We start from the raw sequence: 22,406 nt of genomic DNA on the forward strand, positions 1-22,406 counted from the left end.
GGACGACGCTAGTGCTGCAAAACTACAGTTCGAAAAAAGTCAGAGGCACAACAAAATGATGGAAGCTATTGCGCTCGGTGGTAAGGGTCTCTATTTGAAACTTTACAAAGAGGGCTATGGTATGTACCTCAAACGTAGGTAAGGCTTGAGGAAAAAAAAACTTCAAATTGCCACAATGTGCATTAACTGACGCTGATCTTCTCAAATATGTCCGCATCCTAAAAATTCCATATTTTTAGGGTGTTTATATGCGAAATGCGCTACCAGCCTGTGGACCGAACTATCGCGAATCAGCAATAGTCAATCTTGATGATAAAAACAAACTTGGCACGCACTGGGTCGTCTATCGAAAACGAGGCATCAATGTAGTGTATTTTGACAGTTTTCTAGATTTACAACCACCTCAAGATCTTATAAAGTATCTAAACGTGAGCAGGGTCAAATACAGGCAATAATAAGTTTCATGTGGGAGAAGAAGTGATAATTTTGCCTACAGGCAGCTACGAACTTGAAGACATCGAGAAGAGCCTAACACCAAAAGGCATAACACTCAAACTCAAGCCGAATAACAACACCCTTCGTTGGATAATCAGGTGTAATTGATCAATTGATTTCCAGCCAGAAGATTCTATTGGTAAATTGTTGGGGTACACGAGCCGTGTATTGTTACCAAATACTGATCACGAATCCGACCTGCTAGTAACCATTCTCCATTATCAAAGTAAACGCTTTACGTGCTAAGTGTAATATTATGTCTGGGACATACATAAATGAGCGTAAGGTGCACACCATACACGAATTCTTTCCAGCTGTCTCACTAGGCTACAAGATTATTGAAGTTCCATAGCCTATTATTTACCTACCAGTCACTGTCAAGACTATAAATAACTTGCAGCTGCACCTCGTCGATCAAGACGGTCATTTAGTTAATTTTCGTGGTGAAGTCATAACAATTAGATTACACATCAAATCAGTCTGAGCATTATGGGTATTGAGCAGTCAGTCGTCGACGAGTGCTTAAAGCGATAACACGTCAAAACATACAGTTTCTAAATAGTTTAGGTCTAAAAGAGTTCCTTGGAAAAAAATAAGTTGCGTAATATTTTGCTGCTTTCAACGAAATGGAAGAGGTGCTAAGCATACAGTCACCTGTCGTTTTTGAATCTATTGCACATTACACGATTCATGCGCATCAGCCCTATACTTTATCAAATTTCAACAACAGTGATGAAATTCGCATTGGTGTACAACATTAAGATCTATGTGTGCTACCTTCGCGCAGTTCACTACATATATGCGGATAATTGCAAAAACCAGATAGGACTGTCCTCACTGGTACAACGTTTGTAAACAACACTATATGCCATCTATTCGAGCAAATTTGGTACGAACTTAACGCCATAGAAATTGATCGATGCAAGAATGTGGGCTTGAAAAGTCTCATGAAAGGATTCGTATCATTCAATTCTAGTCAGAGCTCAGCGATTGAAAATGCCAACTGGCTCGATATCGCAGAGACTCAACAGTTGCACGATAATCGCTACTTTGATGTATCAATTCTACTTACAAGGAAAGGTACCCAACCCGAACTCACCGATTTTGATGATTTTCATATATGTTGTAGAACATAAAAAAATAAGAGACACGTATTTTTTTTTATCGGCTAATTTTCACTTTTAAGGGGTAAAAACCTCCCCTAAAGTTAACCCCCAAAAAGCGTTTTTTTTAAATATCTCGGCTTAAAATTAATATTTTTCAATGAAACAAATTGGAGGTTATTTCTTACAAAAAGAGCAAGTATTTCATGGTGATTTGAAGAGTAAGGGTAGCATCCCCTATTTTTTAGGGGTTGAAAACATATATTTTTTGGCATAATTTTATAATAAAAATGTTTAAACCGACTAAAAAAAAATTGGAAAAAATGTTTAAACATCCTTAATAACAAAATTTAGTTGACGTCTTTCGGTGTTTTCATAAATATTACCCCTAAGGGGGTAAACCACCCCTAGCACAAAATAACTGTAAATATGTAATTCAATACATAATATTTCGTAGAAAGTTTGTATATAGAGGTTTTCGAGGTCGCTGATTACAAATCTGTTATCAGATTTTGAAAATTCAAAATGGCGGATCCAATATGGCGGACGGAAATATCGAAAAAAAATTTTATATAATAAAAAAGTTTTAAACGACTAAAAAATTTGGAAAAAATTTGTAAACATCTATAATAAACAAATTAAGTTTTTCGGTTTTTTCATAGATACTTCCCCTTAGGGGGGTAAACCACCCCTAACACAAAATAACTATAAGTATACTTCAATTCATAATATTTTGTAGAAGGTTTGTATATAGAGGTTTTCGAGGTCGCTGATTACAAATCTGTTATCAGATTTTGAAAATTCAAAATGGCGGATCCAATATGGTGGACGGAAATATCGAAAAAAAATTTTAACTTTCAAAAAAACTTGTTTACAAATGTGTGATCTTTGTAGCCTGTACATGTGAACTAAAGAGCCTTAAACCCTAAACCCCTAAAGAACAAATAGGCTAAATGGCTGTGCATTTTAACCAAACGACTCCAAACCCCTAACCTCCAGACAAGCCGAAGGCCTATGCTTTACTGTAGACACGAGTATAGACATATTACCGATATTTTATTCTATCATTTTGTATGTAACAAATAACGTCTCGTTTTATGTTTCAATCAAAGATTATTTATTTTTCTGCTTTTATAAATTAGCATAATTTCAAAAGTAATTTCATAAATTATAAAGTATTTCATAAATTGCATAATTATATAATTTTATAAATTCAAAAAGTCCACACTTTTTTGCAAATGAAAAAACATAGGTTAATAAAATTAGTTTATCAAACTCTTTTGCGTTTTGTAATAAAATTTAATGTTGTCAAACTTGGGAGTTTTTCATTGTTACAATTATTTCGTAAGCCAAACGTTTTTTAGATGAATTCTCGAAGTAATGATTATTGTATCTATAGTAAAATATTTACAGTCTGGAATTCCATAATAATACTATTTGATACGATTTAATGAATTTATCAAAAAATCTAAATTTAATAATAAATATTATTCTAATTATTAGTATTATTTTTCATTATCATTGCTATTATCAGTATTACTGTTATTATTGCTATTGCAATTATGCTTATTCTTCTTATTATTATTATTATTATATTACTATGATAATTTTTGTTATTGGTAAAAATACATAAAAGAATATTAATACTCGAACTTCATTTGCAATTAAAGAACACGTTGTTATTGAAAGGGAATTTTATATGCATTCATTAGTTTAATGAATGTTATCGTACATTCAATGATAATTTCAAAGATAAATGTCTTTCACTCATAAAAGTTGTTGACAATATGTGCGAATCAGTATGTTCTTTTTTTAGATTGTTTTCATCGAGTGTTTACCTCAGCTGCCTGTGTTATTTTTTAGGCAGTGAGTGAGTTTTGTGGGTATTCTAGTTCGATGCCGGAAAGTACGAATAGTACGTCTTTTTGTTTGTCAGTGGTATCATACAGTTGTAGAAAATTTTCTTTAGTGATTTTATATAGATTTACATTATTCAATTTCAAAGTGAATAAAAGTTGAATAAAACCAAAAATAGAGTTTTCCGAACATCACAAAGTGGAACGAGAATTCTTCTCCAATGCATAAATTAATGATTTGATTCAATTTACATTCACTCGTTTTATTCTGGTAGAAATGTAGCAGTCGTGCCTTACATGCAAAAACACAGCTTGTATAAATTTTACCGCTTGTTTTCATTTTAGATTGAAAAATGAAAATTAATCCGTTAAACGTTCTAAACTTATTATTAGCATACTTTCAAGCGTTAAACATACCAGATAGTGTCACGAATTATCACGAAACAGAGTTGGCCGAAAAAATAAAAGAAATTTTAATAGATGCAACACATGATTTCAACGATGTAGAAATGATTACTGATGACTCTTTGGATTTTCAAGAAGAGTATAAAGACCATAATGTGAAAATAATTGAAGATGAAGTGCAACATCATTTTCCTGATCCGGATATAGCACCAACAAATCAATGTACAGCAGATAATGAAGAACTAGATTTTGAATACAAAAAAAGAGCTGTAGAATTTTGGAGAAGTAGCAAAACGAAGCAAAATTTAAGTCTCAAAACAGTGCAAAACAGATTCAAAAAAGTATCATCTATTAGTCAGCTACGTCGTTGGGCTCATTCAATTAATACAGGTGGCACGTATAGAGAAAAAGTAGCACAAATTTGTCAGTATACCCTGGATAATTTTCAAGCAGCTCTCGACAGTGGTTCAATTATCCATGATGAAGATATAATTCGATGGCCTTACAAGCTAAAAAAGAAATTGGTTTTGATGATATTAGATTCAAAGCTTCTAAACATTGGTTACTCAAATTTAAGCAAGCACACCGAATAGTTTCTAGGAAAATAAATAAGTTCATAACAAGAAAAACACTAGAAAGTAGTGCAGAACTTACGGCTAAAGCTGAAGCATTTATCGATGACGTTAAATCGTGTATACCAAGGATTGGACTCGAAAATTTGTATAATACAGATCAGAGCGGATTTCAGCTAGAAATGCATTCTGGAAGAACATTAGCAGTAGAAGGAGAAAAGCAAGTGCAATGTCTGGTACAGTCAATTTCAGCAACAACGCATAGTTATACTATACAGCCACTAATATCAGCTACTGGACAACTGTTGTCACCGCTATTTCTTGTTTTAAAGGAACCAAGTGGCAAGTTTGGCCCTATTGTAGAACAAAACATATTTAGACCAGAAAACGTGTACGTGGAAGCATCCAAATCTGGAAAATTAACAACAAGTAAGGGAACTAATAACAATTTTTACATTGTAATATCGTTGATCAGTTAATTAGTAAGTCGTTTAATTGCAGATCACTTCAAAATCTGGTTGGAAAAAATATTTTATCCCTATGTAGGCCATCACAAAATACTATTACTTGATTCTTGGAGTGGTCATTGTGACAAAGTTATAGAAGAAACAATGCCACAAAATAAAATTATTAACATAAAAAAATTCCAACTGGAACCACAGGAAAAATACAACCACTTGATGTCTATGGATTCCGTATTTGGAAAAACTTTGTCCGAACATTTTCTGATAATGTAATGTTAATGGATCATGATATGAATTTACATGTGAGAAATAATATAATTAAACTTCAATCATTGGTTCACAACCAACTGTCTTCACCGAGATATATAGATTTGTTTAAATATTCCTGGTATAAAAGCGGTTACGTCAATGAAAAACCAGATAAATTTGATAATCCTATAGATTTCAGTTTTGGAAAGTCTTGTGCAACACATTGTGAAATAGAAGGGTGCACAAACATTGCAATTGTACGATGTGGTTGGTGCAAAAAAGCATTGTGCTTTAAACACTTTTATGAGGACTACCATTATTGTAAAAACATCGTAAAATAATATATTTTATGCTCAATACAAAAAATGCACTATGGCAAAAGATAAAAGATTGTAGATTATTATTATACTCTAATATTATAAACAAAAATACATTATAAGTTGAATTTACAATAAAGGAATTTCAATAACATTCTGATAACAATTTCTACGGAAATTATAAAACTGCTTCACACACAGAATTTTCTTGTTTACAAACAAATTTAGGAATTTGAGGTGGTTTGGTTAAAAAGCACAACCATTTAGCCTATTTGTTCTTTAGGGGTTTAGGGTTTAAGGCTCTTTAGTTCACATGTACAGGCTACAAAGATAACACATTTATAACAAGTTTTTATGAAAGTTAAAATTTTTTTCGACATTTTCGTCCACCACATTGGTTCCGCCATTTTGAATTTTCAAAATCTGATATCAGATTTGCAAAGAGCGATCTCGAAAACCCTTATATACAAACCTTCTACAAAATATTATGGATTGAAGTATACTTATAGTTATTTTGTGTTAGGGGTGGTTTACCCCCTAAAGGGTAGTATCTATGAAAAAATCGAAAAACTTAATTTGTTTATTATAGATGTTTACAAATTTTTTCCAATTTTTTTAGTCGTTTAAAACTTTTTTATTATATAAAATTTTTTTTCGATATTTCCGTCCTATTGGTTCCGCCATTTTGAATTTTCAAAATCTGATAACAGATTTGTAATCAGCGACCTCGAAAACCTCTATATACAAACTTTCTACGAAATATTATGTATTGAATTACATATTTACAGTTATTTTGTGTTAGGGGTGGTTTACCCCCTTAGGGGTAATATTTATGAAAACACCGAAAGACGTCAACTTAATTTTGTTATTAAGGATGTTTAAACATTTTTTCCCATTTTTTTTAGTCGGTTTAAACATTTTTATTATAAAATTATGCCAAAAAATATATGTTTTCAACCCCTAAAAAATAGGGGATGCTACTCTTACTCTTCAAATCACTATGAAATACTTGCTCTTTTTGTAAGAAATAACCTCCAATTTGTTTCATTGAAAAATATTAATTTTAAGCCGAGATATTTAAAAAAAACGCTTTTTGGGGGTTAACTTTAGGGGAGGTTTTTACCCCTTAAAAGTGAAAATTAGCCGATAAAAAAAAATACGTGTCTCTTATTTTTTTATGTTCTACAACATATATGAAAATCTTCAAAATCGGTGAGTTCGGGTTGGGTACCTTTCCTTGTTAGTATGATTTTAGGTTTTGCTGAAGATTATCGCAAAATCGTTGTTAATGCCAAACATGAGCTCATTCTCGCAAGATCAAATTCTGATGTAAATTCTGTTGTGCAAACGCAAGTAGTTGCGGCGAGTTCAAATGTTTACGAGGATTATCAAGTTAAAATCACCAAAATTAAATGGCTGATGCCATATGTGGCGCTCTCGGATAAACATAAAATTAAATGGCTTAATCATCTAGAAAAGGATTGACCTGTTACCATGAGTTTTTGTAGCTAGAACTATATGATTATCTATTACTACCCAGTACATCAAAACACGTATGGACTGTTGAGACTACTAATCAGCTAGAGAAGCCTTGCTTATTCGTTATTCTCAGCTTTCAGATAAATCGCAAGGGACGAAGAGTGGCTAATGCCAGTCACTTCGATCATTGCAACATTAGTAACGTCAGACTCTTTCTTAACTCTCAACACTATCCATATGGAAATCTCAATCTTAATATTACTAATAATCAGTATGCTCTACTATATGACATGTATGACAATTTTCAAAATGCCTACTATAACAAAGAGGTAGAACCAATGCTGGAAAAAACTGACTATCTGTCGTGTGCTCCTTTTTGGTCATCGATTGTTCAAAACAAAATGAGTCATTGAATATGTGTTCTATGTACAAGGATTCAGAAAGCCTGTAATCAGATTTTTCGTCAAGGAATTTGCCATAGTTCTACTCAATTCGTACTTCAAGACATTGGTGTCTTTTTTCAAGCCGCCCACACCTTGGCGCAGACTCACAGCCAAGTACAAATCTGAAAATCTCTGGCTGGAACGTAATTATCATGGACTATCTTGGAATTCAGGAGATGAGGCCTACGAAAAGCTTGAAAATGTGTTAAAAACTGTTCTACATAACGCGAGTGCTGTGTATGTCAAAGGAACTGACAAGAAGCAATGGCTTGAGAAATTCAATTTTCACGTAGTCGATATGGGTGAAGTGGGCTTTCCCTCATTACAAAGGCTGAACTATGATATTTTAGAGGCTCTTTGTCCACATCACAAATTAGTATTTAAGGCAAACTGTGCGTACAGAAATGTATTGTTGCTGAAAATATTTTATCACAATAATACACTATTGCTGAAGAGATCACTTAGACAATTTTATCGCACAAAGCATCTATCGTTTATGACTTCGGAAGATATCACATTTTTGCCAAGAGAATTTCTCATAACGCTTGCTGCTAATAGCATCAAGCAAGTTGGGGATAAACTACCAAACATTTAAAGCTGGACTCAGAAATTTAGAATTGGTGAAATTATAATGCCAGTAATTATAAACAATCTACAGACGTCGACTATGTTTTCTATTAAATAATGTTGTAAATAAATAAATAAATAAATGAATTTATTTTACTTGTTAATATTAAAATTATTTAACCCTTCACTATACCTAATCCATGAGCATGCTATCATTTATTTATTTATTTATTTATTTATTTATTTATCCAGAGTAAGTACAATAGATTGAAATACATCGATTATACAAAATCATTACATAAAAGTAATTCAGCAGAGGAAAATTTCCTGTTCGCCAGTCCGGAATACAAAATGACTTAATAAAACTAAAACTAAAATGTGTAATTGCTCCGCTGTGTTTGAAATCCAGTAGTACAATCTACTAGAACAACCCAGCGTTGCAAGTCTTCTTTCAAATCTTCTCTCATTCACCAATATCTCACTAGCATAGATCTTGCTGTCGTGAAACTCTGAGTTGACGCATTTCTGATTCTTGCAAAAATGATCCTCTCCATGATATTAAGCCTTGCAGGACATGTAAGACCAACAGCACAAGTTACTCTATAATATGGGAACATTTCTTTATGTTGATTTGCAGAGTCATATTTGCACGGCGCTGTGAAAACTATCTCGTCTATAATTACGATGTCTTTATGTGGTGGCTGTCTTTCTAGCTTATCCATCGAGTTTGTGAATATTTGCTTTCCCCTCATTCCTCTGTCGAGATAAAATATTACTTTATTTGATCCTAGGTAGTTAAGATCACCATATGACATGCGAATATTGTTTGACTGCAATATAGGCTGCCCAGGTGCTGCCGCCACCTCTGATAGTAAAGCTTTCGTATTATTATTCTCAACCATTTTATCAATCTCAGTGAATACTGATTCGATTGGTTTTTTTATCTCCTTAATATGTTTTATACTATCATCTTCTACCTTTTGCTCCTGTTTAACAAAATGTATGTGTTTTGTAATAGAGGGTTTGGGTACGTCACAATTTTCACAGTTTTCTGCCAGCATAAGTTGTTTGTTTTGTTTCTCTGCATTTCCTAGAGTAGACTTGTAAACCTTATCTTCTGTTGTTGTAGTCCTAATAATCTGTTTCTTTTCTGTTTTGAGTTTCCACGTATTTATAATCTTATTTGTTATCTGCTCGATAGCTCTTTTATTTTCTGAAGTTAGGTTATTCATTTTCTTCCAATTGTAGTTAGATATTCGACGATGAGAGCGATTATGGTGCAGTATACACATGTTATTTGCGCATATGTATGTTCGTATGTTAAGCTTCAATTTATCAAATGGACTTCCAATATGGGATATGCATATTCAATAATTGTCTTTGTTAGAGGTGAAAATTCCTTATTTTGTATATTTTTGCAGTTAGATTGTATATGTTGTTCTAGACAACACTTCGAGTTAAAAAAGTAATTTATTCTTCGACAATCAATTTTTATTGTTATGGACGAATTAGTTTTATTTTGCATTATAGGCTGTTTTTTTTTATCCACTTTTTAATTTTAACCTTTCTGATGTTGTTGTTTGTTAAATCCGTAAGTTCTTTTGGTAATTTGTATACTTTTGTGCCCAGTGGTTTTATCTGAATTTAAATAGTTATCCTGTAGTTCTATATAATGGTACATCAGTGATTCATATGTGAAAGTTTGTTCCAAATTAAGTGGTTGATTATCAACTAAGAATTTATTCTTGTTTACTATTTTGAGTAGTTTGTTCTGTAGACTTTGAAGACATCCAATTGTGCTTGTATATGTACCACCCCAGGCTATGATGCCATAATAGGTGATGCTATGAAACAGTGCATAATATAGCATTTTCAAATTCTCGGTAGACATAATTCTTGAAAGCTTGTAAAACAAAAAAGTTAAATATTTAGTTTTGTTATATATGTAGTTAATATGAATATCCCATTTCATGTTGCTGTCGAAAATAATGCCGAGACATTTAGCGTCATCAACTCGTTTTATTTGTTTACCATGAATATTTAAGTTTAGATTTTTTGGGATACTAGTAGCGATATTACCAAATTCTACGTATACAGTTTTTTCTGTATTAAGTGACAATTTATTTAATGCCAGCCAGTTGACTATATTATCAAGGCGGTTATTCATTTTTGCTTCAACATCTTGCCAATCATTACCTGCAGTTATAACTGCGGTGTCATCAGCAAAAGATAAAATTGTGTTGTTTGGCATGGTAACTAGTAAATCATCGATGTAGATGATAAAGAGTAATGGCCCAAGAATAGTACCTTGAGGTACACCCATGCTTAGAGTATTGAAATGGCTTACTTTGTTATTTACTTTTACCCTTTGTTTTCTGTTGCTTAGGTAATTTTTTATAAGTTCATGACTGATTCCTCTAATTCCATAGTTATATAGCTTGTCAAGGAGAATTTGGTGGTCCACCGTATCAAACGCCTTGGCTAGATCAAGGAAAGTGATTGCGATAGGACTGCTTTTGTCAAGTTGATTATAAATCTGATCTGTTATTTGGTAGAGGGCATCTTTAATACTTCTGTTTTTCCTAAAACCAAATTGCTTATCTGAGAACAAGCTACATTCATCAAAGAAATTTAGTATACGTTTATGTAACAATTTTTCGAAAATTTTTGCAATATTAGATATTAGCGAAATTGATCTGTAATTGTTTAGTAGATATTTTTCTTTAGCTTTGTGTAAAGGAATAATTTCTGCAATTTTTAGAGCTTCTGGCCATATTGCCTTTTCCAAACTCAGATTAATTATGTGAACCAGAGGATCACAAATATACTCGTGATTTGTTTTTAAAGTCAGAGTATTGATGCCATCAATTCCACCATTTTTATTTTTCATATTATTAATTATTTCATGTATTTCTTTATAGTTTGTTGAGTGTATAAAAATACTTTTGTTGTTCATTGGCGTCTTTATTTTCCTTGTAACTGCTTACCTATGTCGCAAAAGAAGTTGTTCATATGTTCGGCCATCTCATTTGCATCAGTGTTTTTTTTGTTGTTATTTATAATATAATTAATGTTATTGCACTTTTCAGGATTCTTACCCATTTTATTATTAACAAATTTCCACAAATTCCTTTGATTGCACATATTCATTTCTATCTGTTTTTTATCAAATTCTTCTCTTGCTTTGTATATAATTCCATTAAGTATTTTGACATAATTATTATATGCTTCTTTTTTTGTTAGATTCCTCTTTTTTATTGCACGATATCGTTATTGCTTTCATTATCCAGTCTTTTCTTGGTTTCATTTTATTCTGATTATTCTTTCGCAGTTTATATTCGGCCTTTTTTGTGCACGTTTCGATTTTTAGAATTAGGTCATTTGATGCCAGATTTGGATCTGACATTAATAAGATGTCTGACCAATTTACCCTTTCTGCAGCTTTCCTTAGCTTGTTGTAATTTATCTTTTTATGTTCTTCATGACTAGAATTGTTTTTAATGCCCTTTAGTGATATCATTATTGGGTAATGATCATTGAAAGGGACACTGAGTGTGAAAGTTTTGTATTTTATCTTGCTTAGTTTAATAAAGCTATGCAAGAGCCCTTATTTATATTAGTAGTCGATGGTCTAGTTATGCTGGTTATTCCCGGGTAATACCCATTCTCTAGAAATACTTGTAAGAATTCCTGGTCTACCACATCTTGATTTAAAATATCGCAATTAAAATCTCCTATTATTAAGTTATTTTTATATTTCTTGTTAAGTTTTATAAGGTTTTTGATGTTTAATACAAATTCTGTTTTGCGCATATCATGCGATCTATAAATTGCTGATAATATTATTTCTTTATTATTTGTTAAAGTAATTGTAGAGTTGATAATCTTGAGATTGTTTATTTGAATAATTTCTGTTGTTTCAATTATGTTTTCACTTATGTATATAGCTACTCCATTTGATTTATTTATTCTATTATCATTATAGTACATTTTATAGCCTTTTATATTAAAAATTTCATATTTTTCAAGATTCCAAGTTTCAGTACAAACAATAATACAGGGTTTTACTTCTAGGCTGTTTAAAAAAACAAGTAGTTTGTTATAATTTGCATTTAAGCTTCTTATATTAATACACAAAATTATTTCTTTATCATTTAACAAGTGCCTATTTAACATGTTTATATTATCAAAATTGTATTCTTGATTAAGGATATCCTTTTGAAAGTCTATATCCATAACCTTTTCTTAGTATTCTTGGATGGAACTGTTTGTATGGGCGATGTTAATGACCCTGCTGATGTGGCACTTGCTAATCTTGTTCCTGTACGTGTTACCATTTGTCGCGAAAATGTGCGCTCTACTTTACCGAAGAATCTTTGGTGAGTAGGCTGAATTGGATAGTCTGTCATTTCAATGAATTTTTTTATTTTATGTTTTAGAACTTCATAATTATCACTATCTATGGCACTATGATTGATGTTGTAATTTGTCTTATATTTTTTATTGCTAAATTCACAGTTTGGTCACGTATTTGTTTCACTATTGCACTGAGCAGCTTCATGCAATTTATTATTACGGTATCTTTATTTTTATTAATGACATTTTTAGTTTGTATGGATTTATCCTTGGTTAAATATTTGACAATTGTATTTTCTAAGTTAGTGTTGTCATTTTCATTTATTTTCTTGACAACTAATTTAGACACTCTTTTGGGTTTGTGTTTGCTATTGTTTATTGAACTTGTTTGTAATGCCTCAGAAAATGATTTAACTTTGTTAAAATCAGTGTTATTGATTCTTTGTTTTTCTTTAATTAGTAATTCGTTTAGTAGTTGATTTTTACCTTGTAGTTCATTGTATAATTCTTTTAGTAAACTGTTTTCGATTTTTAGTTTTTCATTTTCACTATAATCATCAATAGTACTGTTGTTTTCATCGTCTTGTTTCTTGCTGAGTTCGATGTCATTTAATATTTCACGTTTGACTTCTTCTCTGTTTTCATACTTCAGCCGTGCGATGAATTCGCAGGCCTGCTGATTAAGTGTGCCATATGGTAGCTTAGAGGATAGAGCAAAATTCCGGTGCTCCTGGCAGATTACAAATGAGCTGTTTAGGAATTTCACAGGACTTCCAGAGTTATAATTTGACACAAATTCGTTCGTGTGATAGAAATCACCGCAAAGTATGCACACTACTGCACTTGCTTTATTGGTTGGATGACATTTAAAGTACGTATTATTAAGAGCGGCATCGGGCGGCTCATTACCTCCCGACGCCATCTTCATGAATTTGAAAAATAAATAAATAATGTAAAAGCAATTTTACGATTCGCATCGCTGACGTGCAGCATGTGAAAGAGAGATAGCTGCTGTTTATTCACAGCACTACATATTGTAGTAAAGAAGATGTGCATATGCTGCTGTGCTCTCAAAAATACGAATATTATGCGTAGGTAAGCAAAACATCAGGTGTCATCTGATAACCCTAACTGCGCGCTCGCTGGCTGCTCACGTACTCTGACGCACGACTGCATCGCCCTGCGAAATTTTTCCAGGACATTTCTATGGGCTGTGTAATTCTACAGCGACAGCCTCTGACCTTAAGCAACCTCCTAGAGACAGCACGAACCAGGAGTCTGCTACCGACATTACCCGTCCTATCTTCTGACATGAGCGACCCCCCTACCCAAGCTCCGCCGGTCCTGGCTTTCTCACCTGCACAGGTAAGTTGAAAGGGTCGAGTGGTGAGGGAAGGTGCAGAAACCCTCTATACTAGATACTTCGTTTAGATATTAATTTTATCTCATCTAGATTATAATTTGAAAAACCGCTGCCAATTCATTGGCACGTAGCTTCCCTCAACTAAATTCATAGGTCCAATAAATAAAATATTGTTTTAATATACAGTATATCTGCCTGCTAATTTTTTTTCAGTTTTCGATTTATTACTAAAAAAATAAGTAGTCAAATTACTTGAAATTTTAATGGAATATAGTCCGACATGTGACCCATCGACATGATTTTTTTCGTGAAGTTATGATGTTCAGTTTCGGAGATATGAATTTAAAAAAAAATCACCTTTTTCATTTTATCTGCCAAACAAAGCAGTCGATCCTGAGCACCAAACAAGAAAAAGTAGGTAATTTTATTTTCTTTCAAATGCATTATAGCTGAATTGTTTGCAACAATAGTATGATTGAAAAAAACGCAAAATAGTGTTTTTCGAAAATCAAAAAATGGCCATTAAAAAAAAATAGGTGATAAAATAAAAAATAACTGTTTTTACCGAATTCACGATCCAAAAATATGTATGCATGTCAAATTTTATTGGTATTGACGGAGTAATTCCAGAAATATTATGGTATACATACACACACACACACACACACATCCATACGGACATTTTCTAAAAACACTTGATTTGAACATCTAAGACACCAAAAAGTATTTTCTAGAAGTTTTAAAGAAACTTAAAATTCTACTATTACAAAGCTTTTTCTAAGAGAAAGCAAAAACTGATGAAATTACACTAGATATTAGAATTCAATTTTTATATCAAAAAGATAGATAATTTTATTCTTTTTCATTTACATACAAAACAATTTACTTTGTAACGGCCACACGATCATTTAATTCAACTGAATATCCATGAATCGCGGCCTTGTAGACATAAGACTGCGGTTATTTGGGCGATAGCCCTTCTCTCTCTCTCTCTCTCTCTCTCTCTCTCTCTCTCTCTCTCTCTCTCTCTCTCTCTCTCTCTCTCTCTCTCTCTCTCTCTCTCTCTCTCTCTCTCTCTCTCTCTCTCTCTCTCTCTCTCTCTCTAGCTTTGGTCGTCTGTTCCAGGTGAGTCTCGCTAGATAGTAGCCAGCTGAGCTAAAATAGCTCTGTCGTGCGGGTCGCCGACTCCCAGGCGCCTGCCTCACTGGAGCCGCGCAAGAGTGACGCGGTCACGGTCTCTCAGACGCATGCTTCACCTGAATCATGTAAACCGCATGTGCAGACCGCTGTCGCTCTCACACCCAAGCCTCGACTTGACGACTCGTCTCAACTGGAGCCCGTGAACTAGCGGAAGACTCGCGAGAAGGGTGCGCCATTAGGAGACAGTAACCTCATGGGTGGCTTTAACATTCTTATCCCGGTAAGCACGATGGAGCTTTTCTTTCAGCGTTTCGACATGCTCCAGGATCAGCTTGATGCGTTAAGGGCTCTTGCGAGCAGGGGTTCGGCGCCACGTGGTGTCTTCTCCACCCCAGTGGAAGGGGGCGCCACAGTCGATGCGGAGGAATTAAATACCCGTATCTCTGCTCTTGAGACCCAGTTATCCGATAACATCAGTGCGTCCAACAAATTGTTGGACGCGAACAAGCTGCTCCTGGACGAAAATAATAATCTTAAGAACGAGTTGCTATATACGCGACAAATGCTGGAGAACGTCCATCGTGCATGCCGGGACCCCGACACGGTTCCGAAGCCTGTTTCGGACTGTGGTTTGCTCGCTTCGGGCGCTCATGTTCTCGAGTCTGAGGCCGCTGAGGTAGTGAGAGCAGGTAAATGCTCCTCTCCACAGACGGCTTCAGCTGGAGGCGCTCCGGGGTCGGGAGGGGGCGTAGCTGGGGTGTGCGAGGTCATTATTCATGGTTTATTAAAAAATAGCAATACACTCAACGAGAAAATCTCGAAACTAGCTGCCTTCGCACTGCTCAGCGCTGTCCTCCCTACTCTGAAAAAGAGCGATATCGTGAATATTCGGGTTTTGCGCCTGCGTCGACCAGAAGGGGTTCGGAGGGCCGATGTTAACGCAAAAAATCCGGCGAGGCGTCGTAGCGCTCTTCCCTCAATCGTGGCCAGGTTTGTTGGTCCGAGGCTGGTCAGGGACGTTATGCGAGCGAAATGCGCGCTAGCTACCAACTACCTGACCACGGACGACGTCAGGCCTGGTGTCTTGGGCCCGGAGGCTGCTGCCTGCCTGACTGGACAAAAAGTATTTATTAATGAGATGCTGTCCCAAGAAAAATTTTTCTTTTTAAAAATTTGAGGCCCATTGCACAGGGACTGGGCTTCAAATATGTCTGGCATGCGGGCGGCAGGTTCCTGGCTAGGCGCAGGGGAGGGGCGAGCGCGCGCACGTCTTTGCGTCTGCTGCCGATTTGCAAGCCATTCTCACGGCGTGTCAGTCCGGCTCGAAACAGACACGGCGTCAGACCGCACACACGACTGTCACAAAAAATGACCAAAATACCGACACTACTTCACGTAATGGACCTGAGCTGGACCAGACAAACAAATCGGCAGCAACCTCGCCAACATCGTCACCATCATCGGCGTCTGCAATATCTGCACCGTCATCATTGCAGTCGTCACCATCGTCATCATCATCGACATCGCCCTCGACGTCAACTGCGCACTCCACATGATTGGCCAGGCCTCTCGACAGTGCGCCGGGGGCTAGGAGATGCTTAAGGGCGGGCTTTCTCAATGTAAACTCAATTAGGGCTCGCATTGAGATAGTCCGGGATTACTTGACGGAGCATCCGTCGTACGACGTCTTTGGCTTCGCGGAGACATGGCTGGGTCCGATTATGGATGACAGCCTCGTTGACGTCGCGGGATATACTATCATCAGGCAGGACCGTAATGTTAATGGAGGCGGTGTCGCCCTATTTGTACGCAACGGGTTCAAAATTACAAAGCCTGCTTCATCTGACACTTTGGGTATAGGTAAACCTGGAATTCCAGAGTACCTTTTCTGTAGCGTACAGAGGGGCGACTCACCTCCAGTATTGCTCGGAGTTATCTATAGACCTCCAAAAATTCCGATGCAAAAGGACTCGGACCTTTTTAGTGTCCTGCGGGACCTATGCGGTGATTTTAGTCATAAAATCATTATGGGTGATCTGAACTCCGACCAACTATCTGGTTCAGATGACGCTGCCACTATCAAGCGTCTATCTGAGGAGTTATCTCTTCAGATTATCCGGCATGGTCCCATGCATCATACCTCATCTTCTCACACTTGGATTGCCCTAATCATGACCGAAGAAAACAACACGATCTTGGACTCTAGGAATGAGTGGCTGCCTAGTTTCGGCAAGCATTGTGTCATAGATGTCTCGCTTGACATCTACTCTCCCACTCCAGTGAAAGAGACTTTTTGTTACCGTGACTACAAGAGCATTGATACATCTACTCTTGTCGACCTCTTGTCTTGTTGCGACTGGACAGCCATGAATTCCATTGAAACCGATCTGGAGGGCGCTTTAAGTGCCCTTAACAATAATCTAAAATTAGCTATTGATGAATTGGCGCCGTTGAAAACGGTTTGCCCGCATAAAAAGTATGCTCCTTGGTCTGGACCAGGGTTGAGGATTCTCATCGATAAACGCAATGCAACACTCAGGCGCTATGAACGCACAGGAAGAGCGGAGCTTTTCGATGAGGTTCTTCGATTCACCAATGCGGTCGACATGCGTTCTGCTCAAGAGCGTGAATCCTTCCTTCGCCAACAGCTCTCAGACACTCTTGATGAGAACAGAAATATTTGGAAGGTAATGCGTCATCTCGGCCTCCTACATGGGCGTAAGGAGGAGGAGCTTTTCGGTTTCACGCCGGGTTAGCTGAATGACCACTTCGCGGGAATATCGGCATCACCCCTCGAAACTATAGACAATGCAATGACCACTATTTTACTTGTCTACTCCGATCCCGCGCGTTATTCGAGATAAACCTCGAGATCGTATTTAAGCAGCATCTTGAGAGGGCGAGCAATAAAGCAGCAAAAGTCGGTGCTGAACTATCGCGACTAATGCCAAATGTAGGTGTGCCAACGCAGGGCCGAAGGGTACTCCTAGCCAGTGTAACTACATCAATTATGTTATATGGTGCTCCAATCTGGGCGGACGCTATGTTGGTGAAGTCCTATGCACGAAAGCTGTCAACAGTTTATAGGAGAAGTGCATTGAGGGTCGCGTTTGCCTACCGAACAGTATCAGAAGATGCAGTGTGCGTTTTTTTTAAGTATGCTGCCTATTGACCTCCTAGCAACAGAACGAAAGAATATATACGAAGAAAACCGGCGTGGTGACAATACTTAAAAGGAAGTTTGGAAATCCACAACGGAACAAACCCTAGCTGAGTGTCAAAGACGGTGGGACTCCAGTGGAAATGGGCGATGGACGCACCGCCTCATAAGATGTATTTTTGGCTGGTCCAGTAGACGACACGGGGAAGTGAATTACTACCTTACGCAGTTTTTAAGCGAACATGGGTGCTTTTGAGCCTACCTACACCGCTTCAAGATAGAGGATAATCCAAATTGCCCAGTATGTTTGAAAACAAACGAAGATGCGGAACATGTCTTCTGCAACTGTTCGCGATACGAAATAGAACGAGAGGGACTCGAGCGGTACCTTCAGGCTAGGGTGACCCCTGAGTCAATGATGACAGCTATGCTAGCTTCAAAAGATAGCTGGTGCGCAGTAAACAACTACACAAGGACTATTATCAAGAAGGTTAGAAATGACGATGAGAATAGAAGGGAAGAACATGGCAAAACAGCTAAGTAAAACTGTTGCTAGACGAAGGCCACTAGGTAATAGATACAAAACTTTCCTCAAACTGATGCAGAGGAACATAGGTCACAGAGTTGAGCTCTCACTCCCCCTGCCTGATGCAGAGGAACGTAGGAGCTAGGGTTGAGTACCTTTAAGTGCTCCTCAGACCGATACTGAGGAACGTAGGTAACTGAGTTAAGCCCAGACTCCCTCACCCGATGCAGAGGAACGTAGGTGTCGGGGTTGAGTCTGTCTAGAGGATGGCCGATCGATGCTACTCGAAGTAGACGACCGGACGATGCGGCAGGAAGCAGACGGCTGGACGATGCAGAATGAAGAAGACGAGTTTGATCCAGAACCCCTAATCACCTTGGTGGATGGGGGATGTACAGAAATGTCAAACTTTAAAGAAGAAGCCAAAAAAGGCTAGTTAACGGGCCCCACGGAAGTATTGTTCAACGATAGTACCTGTGGGGATCCGGTGTCGGAGGCCCACTTGTGCAGAGCTTGCTCTGCCCACATAAAAAAAAAACACATATCCATTCGCACGGACATTTTCTAAAAACGTATGATTTAAACTTTAAACACCTCCAAATGCGTTTTTACGAAGTTTTAGCGGAACTGAAAATTTTACTATTACGAAGATTTCTCTAAGAGGAAGCAAAAAGGCCATTTATCAATTTTGAGCATGTTTAATGACCTGTAGGGGGTAGTCTTTACTTGTTAGTTAACGAGAGCAAGGCGAAATAATTTTGCTGTAGATCAAATCAAGCAAAATAGTCACATAATTTATATTATTATTGTATCAGAGACTAGCTAATGAGCAATATAAAACTGTAATGATTGGAATAATATATAATACACGCAAGCCTTTACAATGACCTATGTACTTAGAGTCTGTTTACTAATTATTTTATTTTGATGATTATTACATCTATCCATTCTTGAATTTACAAATCATCTACTTACATTACGTAGTCCTGTCTGCAATATATTTGTGTATTTCGTAAAAAACAGGAGTGTTGATCATGAAGCGGTTTGGAGCAAGCACAGCATTTGAGACACTTTGAGTGCCACGTACGTCCTCCTACGCATATTACTGTACGCTCGTGTACATTTTCACCACATCCACCGCAGTCCATTTCCATTGTTCCATTATCACTTGATTCAGTATTACAATCATTATTAATAGCAGAACCATTGTCGGTGTTTCTGAAGGTAAACAATTTTTCAGTTTTTTTGTTATCCAATGTTTTATCTGCCTATAATAAAATTATTGTGAAATAATAATATTATTATAAAATGTTTGTTTGTACAATACATAATTATTTATTTATTTATTTTTGTAAAATACAATAATATTACACACCTATATGTAGCATAAATAGTGGATGAATACTAGTTAGTGCTATGATAGTACATTATGCAACAAGGGAATAATGTCATGGATTTTTCTTGCGAGTGGGTTCCAGCAGAAGTTCACGACTTAACTGTGTAGCCACTTTGTTGAAATGTGGAACTATTTTCCTCATTCACCTATTGTTAATAAGAAACAAAGCATTTCTAGGCAGAGACCAAGAGATTTAAATATTCAAAACATTCGACATTTAAAATTTTTTAAATTTCCTATTTATTCAAAATTTTTCAACTTATAAAAACATTTTAAAATTTTGTTAAAATTTTTAAGGAACCCTTTTTGATTTAGTGGGGAAGAAAGAACTTTATTTCCGCAAATTTACTTCATCCTTGCTTATTCACTGTTAATCCCGCTTATTGTATATTAAAGGAAATAAAGAGCCTATATAGTCCTGCTGTTACATACGCTGCAGGTACATAAAGTGGCTATTATAGTTGAAACGTGATTAGAAGATTGAAGGATATTCATGGCATAAATAGTCCGATACGATACGGTCCGTTTTTGACTTCTAAAAGGCAGGTTCACAGGCCGGAGTTTCACGTGAATGTCAAAGAAAGCCAAAACATAGGATGACACAGCCAAGTTAAACATTTTTTTTTTTAGAAAGCAGGCAATAAAGTACTTCCGGCGTCCAGTGCTAGTGAGCTATTGCAATTCTTGCCTGTATGGGAAGATGTGATCATTCCTCTTTACACCATAGATGTAACAAATCCCTGTATTTACAAATCTCCGTAATTTCATGTCAAGTTCTTGTGTTAAGTCATAGTACACAAGTAAACAGTAGTCGATTGTAGGAAATAGGAGTAAACTTCTGGCCACATCCACTACCTCCTGGACCACCTCTATGGTGGACTTTTCTCTCCAAAATCCTTTTTGTTTTTCGGAAAGCTCACCTGGTTGCAGCGCTACATGTAGCCGTGGTCTTATCATCTTTTACAGGGGTTTTCCGGGAGTATTCAACATGCACAGCAATATGTACGACGTTGCCACGCCTGTTGGGCCTTAGTTCTTGCCTATTAGCACTAGTCTCGCCTTCTTCCAGCTGAAGTAAAAAATTCCTACACGGAGGAAAAAGTTGTATATACAAAACAAGAGTTCTGGATGGCTTCACGCCACCACATTAAACAACTCGGCTGGTATCCTATTCAGTCCTAGCGTCTTCTTGCTTTTTATAAATTTTATCGCTGCATCAAGTTCTGATCTTATAAAAAGCAGGATCTCTAACTTCGGGGGTTCTCGCAGGCTATCCGGTCATTATGGATGGTCTGGGCAGAGGGTGCGGACAATTTCGTCCATAGTCGCTGGGCTCATAAGAGCGTCCTTAGCAAAAGCATGCAAGTTAAACGCAGTCAAGCAATTTTGTCCGTCCACCAATATGCAGAACGTCTATTGCCCGCTGCATTTTTTATTAGCACCGCCTCTTTGCAAGCTTGCTGGATCAGATGCATAACCGCGTTGACTACTAGTTCTGCTCGCTCTAAAGCAGTCGCACTATCCGTCATCTTCATCAGAGTTCGCCCACCGCGTTCTAGGACCTGAGACAGCTTCTTAGCGTCCATGTTGTCGACGTTTCACTTGCGGTACTGGCACCCTGGGATTACCTCAAGTGGCTGGTCCACACGTATGCGGAACGTAATGAATTGGTAATTGCTGGCGGTAAAGTCCTTGGTCACCTGCCGATCCCTGGTGGTTTTCCTGCATATGGGCCTTCTGAAGGTTAACGTGGAGCCAGTCTGGACACTATGTCCATGACTCATCCACCTCTTGAGTCTGGATGAGGTTCTCCCCACTCGAGAGCTTTCCCGTTAAAGTCTCCGGCCATTATCAGCTCTTCCTCTTCATCTCTGACCGCGTCCTCTAGAGCGTCTAGTTTTTCCTGCGAGCGCCCGATTTCCTCATTTGGAGTAAAGAAGCAGCTGACATAGGTCACATTGCCGCTCCTCACCCAAAGGAAGCTGCTACCAGGTCCATGGCTATTCGTTAACAAGAAGGATGTCAGCATCTTTTTCGTGACAGATCTGGCTCCTCCTATGCTGACACCTGTAAAGGCGTTATCATACTCATAATTTTCCGTCCGCTTTCCTTGTTTGTTTGGAGAATCTATGCTAAAAAAATTCTTCATCCTGATATGTGTCCGACCACCTGAATTCCTCCGTCTATGTGGGCAACTGACATGGCCTCAACACATAACTAAAAGCGATGCTAGATGGGTATATCATATGAGGATATAGCACGCGCTACCACCCTAGGATACCTCCGCTCTCTCGAATTTTACACCCCGAACAAGATGTTCGGCTCTCTGGAGAGTCTATGGCAGGCGTCAAGCAATACCACGCACTCGCCTAAGTGGAGTGACCGATAATGGCTAGATGCCGGTATACATTCGTTTCTTATTTTCGCTCTGATTCTTATGTGCCGTTCATTTATTCACTCGGGTTAATTCTGCTCTCGTAAGCCCATTACCTGGCCGGCTGCGTAGATGGAAAAG

General features: G+C 37.0%; 1 protein-coding gene across 5 annotated transcripts in view; it reads right to left on the minus strand.

Moving 5' to 3' along the window:
- Window positions 1–22,406, minus strand: part of LOC107980969 (LIM/homeobox protein Awh) — a 172,727-nt gene that overhangs the window by 49,806 nt on the left and 100,515 nt on the right. For all 5 annotated transcript variants that reach the window (XM_031926002.1, XM_031926005.1, XM_031926003.2 and 2 more), the window contains one exon: window positions 19,471–19,763. In XM_031926002.1, coding sequence (XP_031781862.1) covers window positions 19,471–19,763 — 293 coding nt within the window. The remainder of the gene's footprint in view (window positions 1–19,470; window positions 19,764–22,406) is intronic.

The sequence above is a fragment of the Nasonia vitripennis genome, assembly GCF_009193385.2.
Source record: "Nasonia vitripennis strain AsymCx chromosome 3 unlocalized genomic scaffold, Nvit_psr_1.1 chr3_random0007, whole genome shotgun sequence".
NCBI classification, from domain to species: Eukaryota; Metazoa; Arthropoda; class Insecta; order Hymenoptera; family Pteromalidae; genus Nasonia; species Nasonia vitripennis.